Source organism: Panthera tigris, chromosome D1 (genome assembly GCF_018350195.1).
Source record: "Panthera tigris isolate Pti1 chromosome D1, P.tigris_Pti1_mat1.1, whole genome shotgun sequence".
NCBI classification, from domain to species: Eukaryota; Metazoa; Chordata; class Mammalia; order Carnivora; family Felidae; genus Panthera; species Panthera tigris.
In genome coordinates this window covers 113,179,346-113,193,821 of record NC_056669.1, presented here as the reverse complement: position 1 = coordinate 113,193,821, position 14,476 = coordinate 113,179,346, and the positions used below count along the sequence as shown (strand labels likewise).

The 14,476-nt window shown below is 58.4% G+C and overlaps 1 protein-coding gene across 1 annotated transcript in view; it reads left to right on the top strand.

Moving 5' to 3' along the window:
* Positions 1–1,054: 1,054 nt before the first annotated feature.
* The window catches only part of LSP1 (lymphocyte specific protein 1), a 41,072-nt gene continuing 27,650 nt past the window's right edge, over positions 1,055–14,476 (top strand). The window contains 1 exon segment of the mRNA XM_042957548.1: positions 1,055–1,263. Within this exon segment, the coding sequence (XP_042813482.1) occupies positions 1,196–1,263 (68 nt within the window). The 5' untranslated portion in view covers positions 1,055–1,195.

The window sequence follows — 14,476 nt, the reverse complement described above, 5'->3', positions numbered from 1 at the left end:
TTGGGAGGAGCACCCGGCCTCTATCTGCCCTCACCGTTCCTGGCAAGGCCCCTAAATTTCCCAGCTGTGATGTTGGGGCCGACCTCACCGTAGGGGCAGAGGAAGGACCAAATGGCGGGCCGATCCGGGGTGGCCCGTGTCCCTGGGGATGCTGGCCGCGATGCTGAGGCCCAGCCCCCACTCGGACAGACGTCCAGCCACTGCATCCTGGTCCGTGGCAGGACAGCGAGAGTGACCCTGGGAACCACAGAGGGGACGGGGGAGGCAGCAGGCTGAGAGCTCCCGGTGGCCCTGCGCAGTCCTGGTGCGGGACCTCCTTCACAGCGTTGAATGGGGAGGCTCCTCGGTGCGTGCGGGTGGGGACGAGGGCGCCTCACCGCCTCCCAGTCGGCTTGTCCCTTGGCCAGGCCCCACCCTGAAGCATGAACACTCTGGGGGCGCTACTGCCCTCCCCGCCTCCCTGGGGAGCCCCTACGCCCCCACCTCCGGGGCCTGGTGATGCTGATGGTGCCAAGTCAGCTCCAAGCTCCCTGAGTGTGGGGGCGAGGAGCCCGGGAGGGGCAGCAGGAGACCGGGGAACCCAGCAGCTCAGGAAAGTAAAGGAAGCAGGGGTGTGCGGCACGGGGCATTTCTGCAGGGCCCCAGCGGTCAGTGGCCTGAAGAGCTCAGACCAGTCGGGGGGCCCGAGGTGTGGCCTCGAGAGGCTCGGAGAACAGGTGCATCTGTGCTCCGCTCCCGGGAGGCTTCCGTCCAGAGAGACGATGCTTATCGTGGAGGCTTGGGGGCCGGACCCGTGTCCTGGTGCTTACGCACGGCCTGCCGCGCCCAGACTTCCATCCAGGACTGTGGGGGATTCAGGAGCCCACGGGGCCTCCCCGACAGGCGTCCCGACACCGTCTGGCCCGTGCACGCACTGCCGCCTTCCCGGGGCCCCTCTCTGTCACCGCTGGCCCTTGCAACTTGCTTAACACTTCCTGATGACTGGTTGGGTTTTTTTTTTTTTCTCTTCTCTTGCATCAACAGATTAAAAAACAACACCCCAACCCCAGCCCCAGTGCCCTTCAAACCTCAACCTGCAGCCGGAAGGGGGAAGTGAAACCCAGCTGGGGGAGGGGGACGCTGGGACCAGCCGCCTGAGGGAGCAGCCGGAGTCACAGGCACACGCACAGCCCCAAGCGGCCCGGACCCCGGCCCGATGGCAGAGGCTCCGAGCCACCCTGGCTCCGAGGAGCAGGAGGCGCTCCTGGCGGACAAAGACGCCGGGTAAGAGTCCGTTCTGAGCGCGCGGGAGAGTTCGCATTTACAGTGGGTGGCGCTTAATCTGGGGGTGGATGGGGCCGCCGGGACTTGGGGCAGCAGGCGGCTGCAGGGTACTTCCCCGGGTCCCCGTCTCACCCCGCGGTGGGTGCGTGTCTCTCCAGTCGGCCTCTGTAGCCGGGCTTCAGCGGGAGAGGCCGGCTTCGCGCCCCAGCCACTGGGATGCTGACCCAGGACACGGAGGCCCGGACCCCCGAGGCAGGGACTCAGGGCCTTACCCCGGCAGGAGGTGGGGGTGGGAGGGCCCGGCCGGGAGGGGCTGCTTGGCCCCAGGACCCTCGAAGCCCTTGCTGGAGGCCGGGCCGGGTGCCCCGCCCGCCCCCGCCCAGGTGACGGAGGTGACGATGCTGGCCGCTGCCTGCTCCCAGTGCTGCAGCCGCTGTTGCTTAGAGATGGCGCGGGAGGCGGACACGGGCAGAAGGGGAGTGCCACACACCCGGACCTGGGCAGGGAGCCCCGCGGAGCCGCTGGGTGCCAGCCCGTGCAGGGACAGGACACCCAGAGCCACCAGCATGGAGAGGAGGGCGCTGCTGGTCAGCTCCGTCTGCTGCCCCACCCCCGCCCCCCGCAGCACCTGCTGGGCAGGGCGGAGCCGCAGGCCAGGTCCCCACAGCCTCAGGGCTGACTTGTTCAGTGGGTTCTAACCACTGAGGTCGGTGTCGCCTCCCTGATCCTGTGGCGACGTCTTTATTCGTAACGAGGGAACCGATCTGGAAGCCTCTGCCATGAGTGTGCATGTGTGCGTGAGGCAGGTGGAAGGGTGCCTTCCCCTCGCCCAGGCCCACAGGGCGCCCTGCTTCGGGGGTTCAGGGGCCCGAGCGCTGGGGGGAGGGGGCGACCGGCAGACAGCTGTGCCCCACTCAGGAATGTCTCCTCCCATCAGCCTGTCTCGTGTTCCTCCGGCCACCGTGTGCCCATAGAAGGGCACGGCTTGAGCAGCCTGGCCGGGGCATCCCCGCCTCCCTCCTTGACCCCCCCACCCCAGCTGTCCCGCGGGCGGAGGACACAGAGGACGGCGTGGACCGCGGCCGAGGCCCAGGCAGGCGGGGAGGCACCCTGTGCCTGCTCGGTCAGGAGCTCGGCCTGAGAGCTGGCTGAATGCCCCTGGCCCCTTAGGGCCTGGGACCCCCGCCCAAGCACCCCTCCCCCCCCCCCCAATGTGGTGTCAGAACGAAACTGAGACCCAGGGTGAGGCACGGTTCTCATTTCACAAGGTGACTAAGGGAACTGGGATTTTTCTGTCCAGAGTGGGTGAGAAGTCCCGTTGCCCAGGATGGGGATGTGTGGCCTGGGAAGCCCCCATGGGAGACCCCAGGAGGGCCAAGGCTGGGCAGGTTGGGGCTGGAGCATTCCAGATAAGACCTGCCCCCAGACCCCCTCTATTGCCTGCATCCAAGACATCGCCCCTCCTATCCAGCCAGGTCAGGCCTCCCCCCTGCAACTGGGCAATGGGCTGTCCCCTCAGACTGTCCCCTCAGACTCTTCCAAGATGGGGCCACCCCCCTCAGACTAACCCTTGCCAGACTGCCCTAAGATGGGGCCACCCTGCTCAGACTGCCCCAGGATGGGGCCACTTCCTCAGACTACCCCAGGAGGGGGCTTTCCCTCTCAGACTGCCCCAGGATTGGGTCACCCCCCTCAGACTGCCCTGGGATGGGGCCACCCTGCTCAGACTGCCCCAGGATGGGGCCACTTCCTCAGACTACCCCAGGAGGGGGCTTTCCCTCTCAGACTGCCCCAGGATGGGCCATCCTCCTCAGACTGCCCCAGGATTGGGCCACCTCCCTCAGACTGCCCCCAGGATGAGGCTTCCCCTCTCAGACTGCCTCAGGATGGGGCCAACGCCCCTCAGACTGCTATGGGATGGGACCACCTCCCTCAGACAGCCCCAGGATGGGGCCTCTCCTCTCAGAACCTCACATTAGGGCCTAGGACTGGGGCGTACCCCAACAACGTGCCCTGGGCAGGGTGTTTGCCCCTCCTCTGTCCCACTTGTGGGCCAGGTCAAGATACCCTCTCCTTGCTCTGGCTGCCCAGCTGTGGGGTCCCACAGGGCTGGCCAGGACCACGGGTCTCTGTGGGGCCCCCTGGTGGAGCTGAGGTGTGGCCCTGCACCCCTCCCTGTGGGGAACCATGGACCTGAGACCCTGAGGAGAGCGGGGACAGGGCCTCCACACAGTGCATGGAAGGGAGTCTCAAGATGTCCCAGGGTCCTGGGCTTGGCAGGTCTGGATCCCTGAATCCCAACCCCTTGGAGGCCCCATGTGCACCCCCAGCGTGCACCCCGAACTTCAGCAGGGCCAGACCAGGCTGTGCTGGGCCCTCCCCATGTCCACGTGACAGGAGAGCTGCCCCACACTGCAGACGGGCCTCGCCCCTGCCCCGGCCCGGCCTGCTCCCCAGCTTGGCAAGGATGCCCTCTCCCGGGGGTCTCTGTACCCCTGTCCCCAGCATGCTCTTTCTCCACGAGGCCACTGGACCCCACATGTGGAACCATTCACCACGGGGCAGCAAAAGCCATACCTCCGGAGGCCCCTGCAGGCCGGCCCTGGGTCCTCAGACCTCACTTCCCCTCCAAGATTTGCTAAAAGCACCTCCGAGTTCTGACAGGTGCCAGAGTCACTGCAGACTTTCCTTCCAAGCCCTGCCTGGCTGTCCTGCCCCATTGCCAGGTTTCCAAAGGCCCATCAGGCCCACCTGCAGTGACCACTGCCCTCGGCTTCCTTTGCATCTGCCACTGCCTGTGGTCAAGCCCCAGCCTGGGAGCCCTAGTCCTGTCCTGGGATCCCTGATCCTATCCTGGAGCCCTGGTCTTTTCTTGGGAGCCCTGCTCCTGTCCTGGAGCCCTGGTCAGTCCTGGAGTCCTGGTCCTATCCTGGAGGCCTATTTCTGTCCTGGGAGCCCTGATCCTACCTTGGGAACCCTGGTCCTGTCCTAGAGCCCTGGTCCTGTCCTGGGAACCATGATCCTATCCTGGAAAGCCTGGTTCTATCCTGGAGCCCTGGTCCTATCCTGAGGCCTGGTCCTATTCTGGGAGCCCTGGTCCTATCCTGGGACCCTGGTCCAGTCCTGGGGCCCTAGTCTTGTCCTGGGGCCCTGGACCTGTCCTGGAGTCCTGGTCCTGTACTGGAGCTCTGGTCTTGTCTTGGGAGCCTTGGTCCTGTCCTGGAGCCCTGGTCCTATCGTGGAGCCCTGGTTCTGTCCTGGGAACCTTGGTCCTGTCCTGGAGCCCTCGTCCTGTCCTGGAGCCCTCGTTCTGTCCTGGGAGCCCTGGTCCTGTCCTGGAGCCCTGGTCCTGTCCTGGAGCCTTGGTCCTGTCCTGGGAACCTTGGTCCTGTCCTGGAGCCCTGGTCTTGTCCTGGAGACCTGGTCCTGTCCTGGAGTCCTGGTCCTGTCCTGGGGCCCTGGTCCTGTCCTGGGACCCTGGCCCTGTCCTGGAGCCCTGCTCCTGTCCTGGAGCCCTGGTCAGTCCTGGAGTCCTGGTCCTATCCTGGAGGCCTATTTCTGTCCTGGGAGCCCTGATCCTACCTTGGGAACCCTGGTCCTGTCCTAGAGCCCTGGTCCTGTCCTGGGAACCATGATCCTATCCTGGAAAGCCTGGTTCTATCCTGGAGCCCTGGTCCTATCCTGAGGCCTGGTCCTATTCTGGGAGCCCTGGTCCTATCCTGGGACCCTGGTCCCGTCCTGGGGCCCTAGTCTTGTCCTGGGGCCCTGGACCTGTCCTGGAGTCCTGGTCCTGTCCTGGAGCTCTGGTCTTGTCTTGGGAGTCTTGGTCCTGTCCTGGAGCCCTGGTCCTGTCCTGGGATCCCTGGTCTTGTCCTGGGATCCCTGGTCAGTCCTGGAGTCCTGGTCCTATCCTGGAGGCCTGTTTCTGTCCTGGGAGCCGTGATACTACCTTGGGAACCCTGGTCCTGTCCTGGGGCCCTGGCCCTGTCCTGGAGTCCTGGTCCTGTCCTGGAGCTCTGGTCTTGTCTTGGGAGTCTTGGTCCTGTCCTGGGGCCCTGGTCCTGTCCTGGGAGCCTTGGTCCTGTCCTGGAGCCCTGGTTCTGTCCTGGGAACCTTGGTCCTGTCCTGGAGCCCTGCTCCTGTCCTGGAGCCCTGATTCTGTCCTGGGAACCTTGGTCCTGTCCTGGAGCCCTGGTTCTGTCCTGGGAACCTTGGTCCTGTCCTGGAGCCCTGCTCCTGTCCTGGAGCCTTGGTCCTGTCCTGGAGCCCTGGTCCTGTCCTGGAGCCCTGGTCCTGTCCTGGAGCCCTGGTTCTGTCCTGGGAACCTTGGTCCTGTCCTGGAGTCCTGGTCCTATCCTGGAGGCCTATTTCTGTCCTGGGAGCCCTGATCCTACCTTGGGAACCCTGGTCCTGTCCTGGAGACCTGGTCCTGTCCAGGATCCCTGGTCCTGTCTTGGAGTCCTGGTCCTGTCCTGGAGCCCTGGTTCTGTTCTGGGAGCCTTGGTCCTGTCCTGGAGCCCTGGTCCTGTCCTGGGGCCCTGGTCCTGTCCTGGAGCCCTGGTCTTGTCTTGGGAACCCTGGTCCTGTCCTGGAGCCCTGGTCCTGTCCTGGAGCCCTGGTCCTGTCCTGGAGCCCTGGTCAGTCCTGGAGTCCTGGTCCTATCCTGGAGGCCTATTTCTGTCCTGGGAGCCCTGATCCTACCTTGGGAACCCTGGTCCTGTCCTGAAGACCTGGTCCTGCCCTGGGAACCATGATCCTATACTGGAAAGCCTGGTTCTATCCTTGATCCCTGGACCTGTCCTGGAGTCTTGGTCCTGTCCTGGAGCTCTGGTCCTGTCCTGGGAACCTTGGTCCTGTCCTGGAGCCCTGGTCCTGTCCTGGAGCCCTGGTCCTGTCCTGGAGCCCTGGTCCTGTCCTGGGAACCATGATCCTATCCTGGAAAGCCTGGTTCTATCCTGGAGCCCTGGACCTGTCCTGAAGTCTTGGTCCTGTCCTGGAGCCCTGGTCCTGTCCTGGGATCCCTGGTCTTGTCCTGGAGTCCTGGTCAGTTCTGGAGTCCTGGTCTTATCCTGGGGGCCTGTTTCTGTCCTGGGAGCCATGATCCTACCTTGGGAACCCTGGTCCTGTCCTGGGGCCCTGGCCCTGTCCTGGAGTCCTGGTCCTGTCCTGGAGCTCTGGTCTTGTCTTGGGAGCCTTGGTCCTGTCCTGGAGCCCTGGTCCTGTCCTGGGAGCCCTGGTCCTGTCCTGGAGCCCTGGTTCTGTCCTGGGAACCTTGGTCCTGTCCTGGAGCCCTGGTCCTGTCCTGGAGCCCTGGTCCTGTTCTGGAGCCCTGGTTCTGTCCTGGGAACCTTGGTCCTGTCCTGGAGCCCTGGTCCTGTCCTGGAGCCCTGGTTCTGTCCTGGGAACCTTGGTCCTGTCCTGGAGCCCTGCTCCTGTCCTGGAGCCCTGGTTCTGTCCTGGGAACCTTGGTCCTGTCCTGGAGCCCTGCTCCTGTCCTGGAGCCCTGGTCAGTCCTGGGAGCCTTGGTCCTGTCCTGGAGCCCTGGTTCTGTCCTGGGAACCTTGGTCCTGTCCTGGAGCCCTGCTCCTGTCCTGGAGCCCTGGTCAGTCCTGGGAGCCTTGGTCCTGTCCTGGAGCCCTGGTTCTGTCCTGGGAACCTTGGTCCTGTCCTGGAGCCCTGCTCCTGTTCTGGAGCCCTGGTCAGTCCTGGGTGCCTTGGTCCTGTCCTGGAGCCCTGGTCCTGTCCTGGGAGCCTTGGTCCTGTCCTGGAGCCCTGGTCCTATCCTGGAGGCCTATTTCTGTCCTGGGAGCCCTTATCCTACCTTGGGAACCCTGGTCCTGTCCTGGAGACCTGGTCCTATCCAAGATCCCTGGTCCTGTCTTGGAGTCCTGGTCCTGTCCTAGAGCCCTGGTTCTGTCCTGGGAGCCTTGGTCCTGTCCTGGAGCTCTGGTCCTGTCCTGGAGCCCTGGTTCTGTCCTGGGAACCTTGGTCCTGTCCTGGAGCCCTGGTCCTGTCCTGGAGCCCTGGTCAGTCCTGGGTGCCTTGGTCCTGTCCTGGAGCCCTGGTCCTGTCCTGGGAGCCTTGGTCCTGTCCTGGAGCCCTGGTTCTGTCCTGGGAACCTTGGTCCTGTCCTGGAGCCCTGCTCCTGTCCTGGAGCCCTGGTCAGTCCTGGGTGCCTTGGTCCTGTCCTGGAGCCCTGGTCCTGTCCTGGGAGCCTTGGTCCTGTCCTGGAGCCCTGGTTCTGTCCTGGGAACCTTGGTCCTGTCCTGGAGTCCTGGTCCTATCCTGGAGGCCTATTTCTGTCCTGGGAGCCCTTTTCCTACCTTGGGAACCCTGGTCCTGTCCTGGAGACCTGGTCCTATCCAAGATCCCTGGTCCTGTCTTGGAGTCCTGGTCCTGTCCTAGAGCCCTGGTTCTGTCCTGGGAGCCTTGGTCCTGTCCTGGAGCTCTGGTCCTGTCCTGGAGCCCTGGTCTTGTCTTGGGAGCCTTGGTCCTGTCCTGGAGGCCTGTTTCTGTCCTGGGAGCCCTGATCCTACCTTGGGAACCCTGGTCCTGTCCTGGAGCCCTGGTCCTGTCCTGGAGCCTTGGTCCTGTCCTTGAGCCCTGCTCCTGTCCTGGAGCCCTGGTCAGTCCTGGAGTCCTGGTCCTATCCTGGAAGCCCATTTCTGTCCTGGGAGCCCTGATCCTACCTTGGGAACCCTGGTCCTGTCCTGGAGCCCTGGTCCTGTCCTGGATCCTGGCCCTATTCTGGGAGCCCTGGTCCCATCCTGGGACCCTGGTCCCGTCCTGGGGCCCTAGTCCTGACTGGGAGCCCTGGTCCTAAGCACCAACCCCCGCCCCCGACTGATTGGGCAGCTCTGGCCCTGAGGACCCTGTTGGGGGCCAGGTTTGGGTAAGCCACTGTTTCCCTGCCCCCTGGGCTCCTGACCCCCGCTGCCCCGCAGGCAGGGCATGGCTCCTGGTGATTCAGGGATGCTGCCCCAGTACTTTTCCATGTGTGGAGCTAAGAAGCAGGGCAGAGACCTAAGAGAGGGCAGGGACCACCTTCGGGGCCACCCTGGGCAGAGTCCCCTTCTGGGCTATCTGTCCCTGCAGAAGCCCTTGGCCTTGCTCTTTGGACCCCAGGGTCTTCAGGAAAGAGGCCACAAGTCCCCTCGGGCTATGGGTGGCTGGCGTCTGAAGGAGGGAGCTGAGCTAGCCTGGGGGCTGTGGACACCCTGGACTTCATCCTCCTGACTCCCTAAGGGAGCCAGGGTGGGAGGGGTCTGTGGCCTTGGAGGGGCAGCACCCCACGGGTCAGGACCCCCACACACAGCCAGACCCCCTGGTGGTCCTTCACCCCTCGCCCTCCCAGCAAGGCTGGACACCACCTGGTAGAGCTGGGGCGCACGGCTCTGGGGCAGCAGGCAGCGCCCCAGGCCGTGAAGGAGGGAGAGTGGAAGCAGGTGCTGGCCTTGGCGGTGGGCTGCGGGTAGGTGCCCTGGGTGTGGCTCCCCAGGGCTCCTTCCCAGCCCTGCCCAGGCTCCAGACCTGAGGACTGCAGTCAGAGCTGGGTCAGGCCTTAGACTCCCAGGTGGGCCCCCTCTCCTCCTCCCTCCAGGTCAGGGGTCTCTGGCGCCCGGAAATTTCCCAGGGAGGGGGAGGCTGAGCTCAGCCCAGATGATGGATGCCTTCTCCCGTGCCTGGGCTGGCGGAGGTCACTGGCTTCCTCTTGCCTTCCCTCTGGGCCCTGTCACATTCTTTCCCTAGGTGGGGGACAGGGAGAGGACACCACACCATACTTGGGGACATTGCAGCCCCCCCCCCCCCCCCCGCTGCTGATTCAGGAAGTCGGAAATCCTCTCCTGCATCCTGGCCCCCTCCCTGGTCCCCATCTGCCTCCTCATACAAACAATGCTGGAGGCACACAGGGGCAGCACCAGGAGGGTCTCAGGGACCAGAATAAGGCAGGCCCCAGACAGGGTGACACTGTAGTTCCGTGCGGTGGCTGGCCTGCACGACCCCACTAGCTCGCCTCTGCCTCAGTCTCCCTCAGAGGTTGCCAGAGTGGTGGGTGGGCCCTCGGGAAGATGAGGGTCCCAGCAGTGAGGCTGAGGGCTTGAGCTTTGTTCTCCTGGGGTCTGAGCCCCCAGTGCAGGGGGAGGAGCAGGAGGAGGGGCACAGGGTCCCAGAGGTATGGCTCTTTCTGGAACAAGTAAGCCCCACCCCTGAGGCCTCAGTTTCCCCATGTTCCAGCCTTCACCAAGCTCTTCAAACAGAGGTTCCCGTTAGCCAGTGAGGCACTTGACGGGGAGAAACCAAGGCTTTAAGGGCCGAATGAACTGCCAAGAGACACTGTCCCAAACCTGGAGGGACACTGGCTGACCCCAGCTTGGAGGTGTGTGTCCTAACAACCTGCTCTGGGACCCGCTCTGGCTCAAGGTTGGGGTGCAGGCCCAGGGGGCCCAGGGTATCTGGGCTGCCTCTCATAGGTGCTCAATAACCCCACACAGGGCTGCCTGATGGCTCTGCTCCCAGCGGGTTCCCGTAGGGGTGAGGTCGGTGCTCCCTGAGGCCCATCCAGAATAAGGCATAGCTGAAAAGTCACCTCCAGAGACCTCCCCAAAGGTAGAAATGGGACTTGGCCCTATCAGAACAAGCTGATTTTTTTCGAGAGGCGTCGCTCCCAGGGCCCACAGCCAGTTCATCTCAGGGAAGCCTCTTTCCAGGGGCTCCTAACATCTTCTCGGATATTGGGGATCCAGGGCAACCAGCAAAGGGAGTTCTCAAACCTTCCTAGGGGTAGGAGTACATAGCCACAGGCCAGCCCCGTCCCGCCCCTGCCCCCACCCCATGAGCCTGGACAGGGGGCTGGGGGTCTATGTGGGGTGTGGGGCGGATAGGAGCTGAGGGAATATTGGAAATCAGGCCTCCTAACCCTGTTGGCCAGCAGAGCCTTGTGGTGCCGGACACAGGCCATTAAGAAGTGGGGGGCAGGAGGTGGGGAGGAAAGCCCCTCACGCTTTCCTGGGGGGGGGCAGCCCTGTCCAAACTCCATCAGCTAACTGCCTCCAAGCTGCCAAGTTGGGAGCTGGTGGGGTGCTGGAGGGACCACTGTCTAGTCCTACTGGCTGGCAGGGAGGGACTGTCGGGGAACCCAGAGCCTGCCTATAACCCCCTCCGAGGCACCCACCTCCCCCCGGCAAGAGTAGGAGGGACTCGGACCTTGGAGCCTGCCACAGGGGCAGCTGTATTGTTGTTCAGAAGGCAGCAGGGACAGCCAGCAGAGGTGGGGTGTAACAGTAGCAGTGTGTGGGGGGAGGGGGTGGCAAGTTCTGCACCAGTTCCCCCACCCCCCAGAGCCTCGGCTTCCTCAGCTGCCACATGGACTGTGTGGGAGGAGAGGGGGACAGTCACTGCCCTGCTTTGTGCTTGGCAGATGGGACCTCAGATGCTGCTCCTTCCTGCTCCCAGGGAGGAGCACAGCCCCGCACTCCATAGGCGTCTGTCCCCCTTCCTGGGCATAACTCGTTATTTTTATAGTTTTGCTGCCAAGGTAACCCAAGGCTGCCTTCTCGTCCTCCCCCAGGTACCACCTCTCAGGAGAGAAGTGGGACTCAGGACAGATGGATCTAGCCAGTTGTTTCTGGAGGAACCTAGAAAGAAACCTTCAGTCTTTCCCTTGGTCTCACTCCCAACCCAGTCCCAGCTTTCTTACTACACCCACCTCCCTGGCTCTTCTCTCTCTGCTGGGCTGAGGCCCACATAAGACAGATGAGGGCTCAGGGCATTTGGAGGCTGCCTCCAGTGTAAACCAGAGACATTTCTCTATCCAGGGCCACTAGGAGCCATGAGGTCACCCTCTTACCCCTTCTCCCCACCCCCACCTGGGTGCCTATTGCATCTTTCATTGGTATACCACTCTGTGAGCGTGTGTGTGTTGAGGACACATTCCTACTTCTCTGGTCCTTATTTAAGCTCTATTTTGGCACTCAGCCTACCGGGCCATGAGAGTCTTCTCTTTTATCTTCTTGGACTACAAGCTTATGAGCCATGTCTTAGTCACAGAAAAAAAGAAAAAAAGAAACTAAAAGACTTAATGATGGAGAAAAGTCTGAATGAAAGGAAAAGTGGGTGAAGAAAGTTAGGAATTAGGAACAGTTGAATGGATGGATGGATGATGGATAATGGAGGAATGGATGGATGAAGGGGTAGATGGATGGGTGGACGGACAGATGGTGGGAGGTGAATGGATAGATGAATGATGGATAGATGGATAAGGGATGGATGGATGGTGGGTGGATAGATGGATGGGTGGGTGAGTCGATGGGTGGATAATGAATTGATGGATGATGAATGGATGGATGGACAGATAGATGTTTGTGTAGACAGATTATGGATGGGTGGATAGATGGACAGATGGATGGATGGACAGATGGATGGATGTGTAGGTAGATGATGGGCGGGTGGATGGATGATGAATAATGGATGGGTGGGTGGGTGGGTGATGAATGATGGATGAATGGACAGAGGGATAGCTGTGTGAATGGATGATGGATGAGTGGATAGATGATGGATGGGTAGATGGATGTGTGGATAGATGTATGTAGGTATGGAATATGGATGGATGGATAGGTGGGTGGGTGGGTGGGTAAATGGATGGATGGATGGATGGATTGGTGAATGGACACATGGAATGGAAGTATGGATAAGCTCGTGGGTAATTGGATGGCATGTTGACAGATAGCTCATTGGTAGACTAATAGAAGGTTATGAAGACATATGGATGAAAGGGAAACCAACCACAGAAGACTTTTAATGATAGAGAACAAACTGAGGACTGATGGAGGCAGGTGGGTGGGAGGTAGGTTAGAGGGATAATGTGTATTAAGAAGGAACTTGTGGGGCGCCTGGATGGCTCAGTCGGTTGAGTGTCCAACTTCAGCTCAGGTTATGATCTCACAGTTCATGAGTTCGAGCCCCGCGTAAGGCTCTGTGCTGACAGCTCAGAGCCTGGAGCCTGCTTCAGATTCTGTGTCTCCCTCTCTCTCTGCTCCTCCTCCCCTCACATGCTGTCTCTCTCTCTCAAAAATAAAGATTTTAAAAATTTTTTAAAAAAGAAGGAACTTGTTGCGATGAGCACTCGGAATTGTATATAAATGATGAATTACTGAATTCTACTTCTAAAATCAATATTGCATTGTATATTAACTAAAACATCAATAATAAAATAATAATGATAAAAATAATAATAAAAGACATATGGATGGATAATGGATAGAGTTTTAGATGGACAGATCTAAAATCAATGGACAAAATTGATCCATTGATCTAAAATCAATCTAATGGAGGGGCGCCTGGGTGGCTCAGTTGGTTGAGCATCCGACTTTGGCTTAGGTCATGATCTCATGGTTTTTGGGTTCAAGCCCTGCATTGGGCTCTGTGCTGACAGCTCAGAGCCTGGAGCCTCCTTCAAATTCTGTATCTCCCTCTCTCTCTGTCCCTCTTCCACTCGTGCCCTGTCTTTCTCTCTCTCCAAAAACAAAGAAACATTCAAAAACATTCTAATTAAAAAAATAAGTAGAATCAATCCAATGGACAGATTGGCAAAAATAGGAAATAGTAGATGAATGGAAAGACAGACAGTGAGTAAATAGACATGTGGTTGGGTGGATAAGCTAGATAAACTATTGAAGAGATAGACTGATGAACAGATGCACCTGAATCAGGAGGTTTTCACTCACTGTTCTCTCTTTCTAGGACACTTTCTCCCACCAATGTATATAGCTGTCGCTAATATTTCTCAAGTCTCTTTTCAAATAAGGAAAAGCTTATTCCTTCCTAAGGGGTTTTCTTTGACTATCATATATCCTCCAGAACTCCATATCCTCCCACCCTGAATTATATTTTCTATAGCATTTACCATCATTTGATATATTACAATATATACTTGTTTGTTTTCGTTGTTGTTCTAGCTAAAATGTCACCCTGTGAGAACAGGGACTTTGTTAATGCTAAGTCCCCAGTACCTAAAAAGTGAATACAGTAAGTGTTGAAAATTATATGAATAGATTGAACAAATCTTTGAGGATAATTGGAGGTATGAATACATGGATGGCGGCTTAGATGAAATATGGATGAGTGATAGTATGGATGAAAGTAATAGTAACTTTTTTTGGAGGTTTACCAGGTTGCAGCAACTATTTTAAGTATTAACTCATTTGGATGGCTTAATGGTCAAAGTAATTGGCAAACACATATATGGAAAGATAAACAGATATGTGTTTACGCACATATACATGACCTGCTATATGGGAAGATGGATGGACATATATATGAGTGAGTGTATGAATGAGATTGATTAATAGTAAATACTTTGGAGATATGAATGAAAGTGAGGACAGAAAAATATTTGGAGAGATAGAGGATATATTAAAGAATGAACAGATAGTTCACTGGTTGGGTAGCTAGGCAAATAGATATAAAATTGACAGTTGAACACATAGGTAACTATCTATATGAGTGGTTATCATGCTCCAAGTGGATGGATGCTTCTTCTAAGTGTTTTATATGTATTATGACATTTAGATAAATGGATGGATGTGTGTGTGTGTAGAGGGAGTGGATGGATGAATGGAGGGGTGGATGAGTGGGTGGATGGTTAGATGGATAGATACTCGCTCAATGGAGAAATGTAAAGAAAGATGAATAGACACAGATATATATGTATTGATAAATGATTGAATGGATTGATGGAAGGATATCTTGTTCTTATATGGGTAAATGAATATACAGATATCCTGAGAAGTTGATGTGCTAATAATGATCTATGGGGAGAAAATAACTATATAGAGAGGATGGGTGGATGATGGATGGATGAATAGTGGATGGATGGAGGGTAAATAGATGGATGGATGAATGGATGAGTGGATGGATGGATGGATGAGTGGTGGGTAGATGAGTGGATGGGTGGATGGACAGATGGAGGGTGGAAGATGGATGGATAATGGTTGGAGGATGGGTGGGTGAATGGATGGAGGATGGATGGGTGGATGGATAGATGGATGGATGGATGGATGGATGGATAACGAATGATGAATGGATGGGTGAATGGACAGATAGAAGGTAGATGGATGGATAATGGATGCAGGATGGATGGTGGATGGATGGATGGGTAGGTGGGTGGATGGATGATAGATGGATGATTGATAGATGGGTAAATGAATGGAAGGAG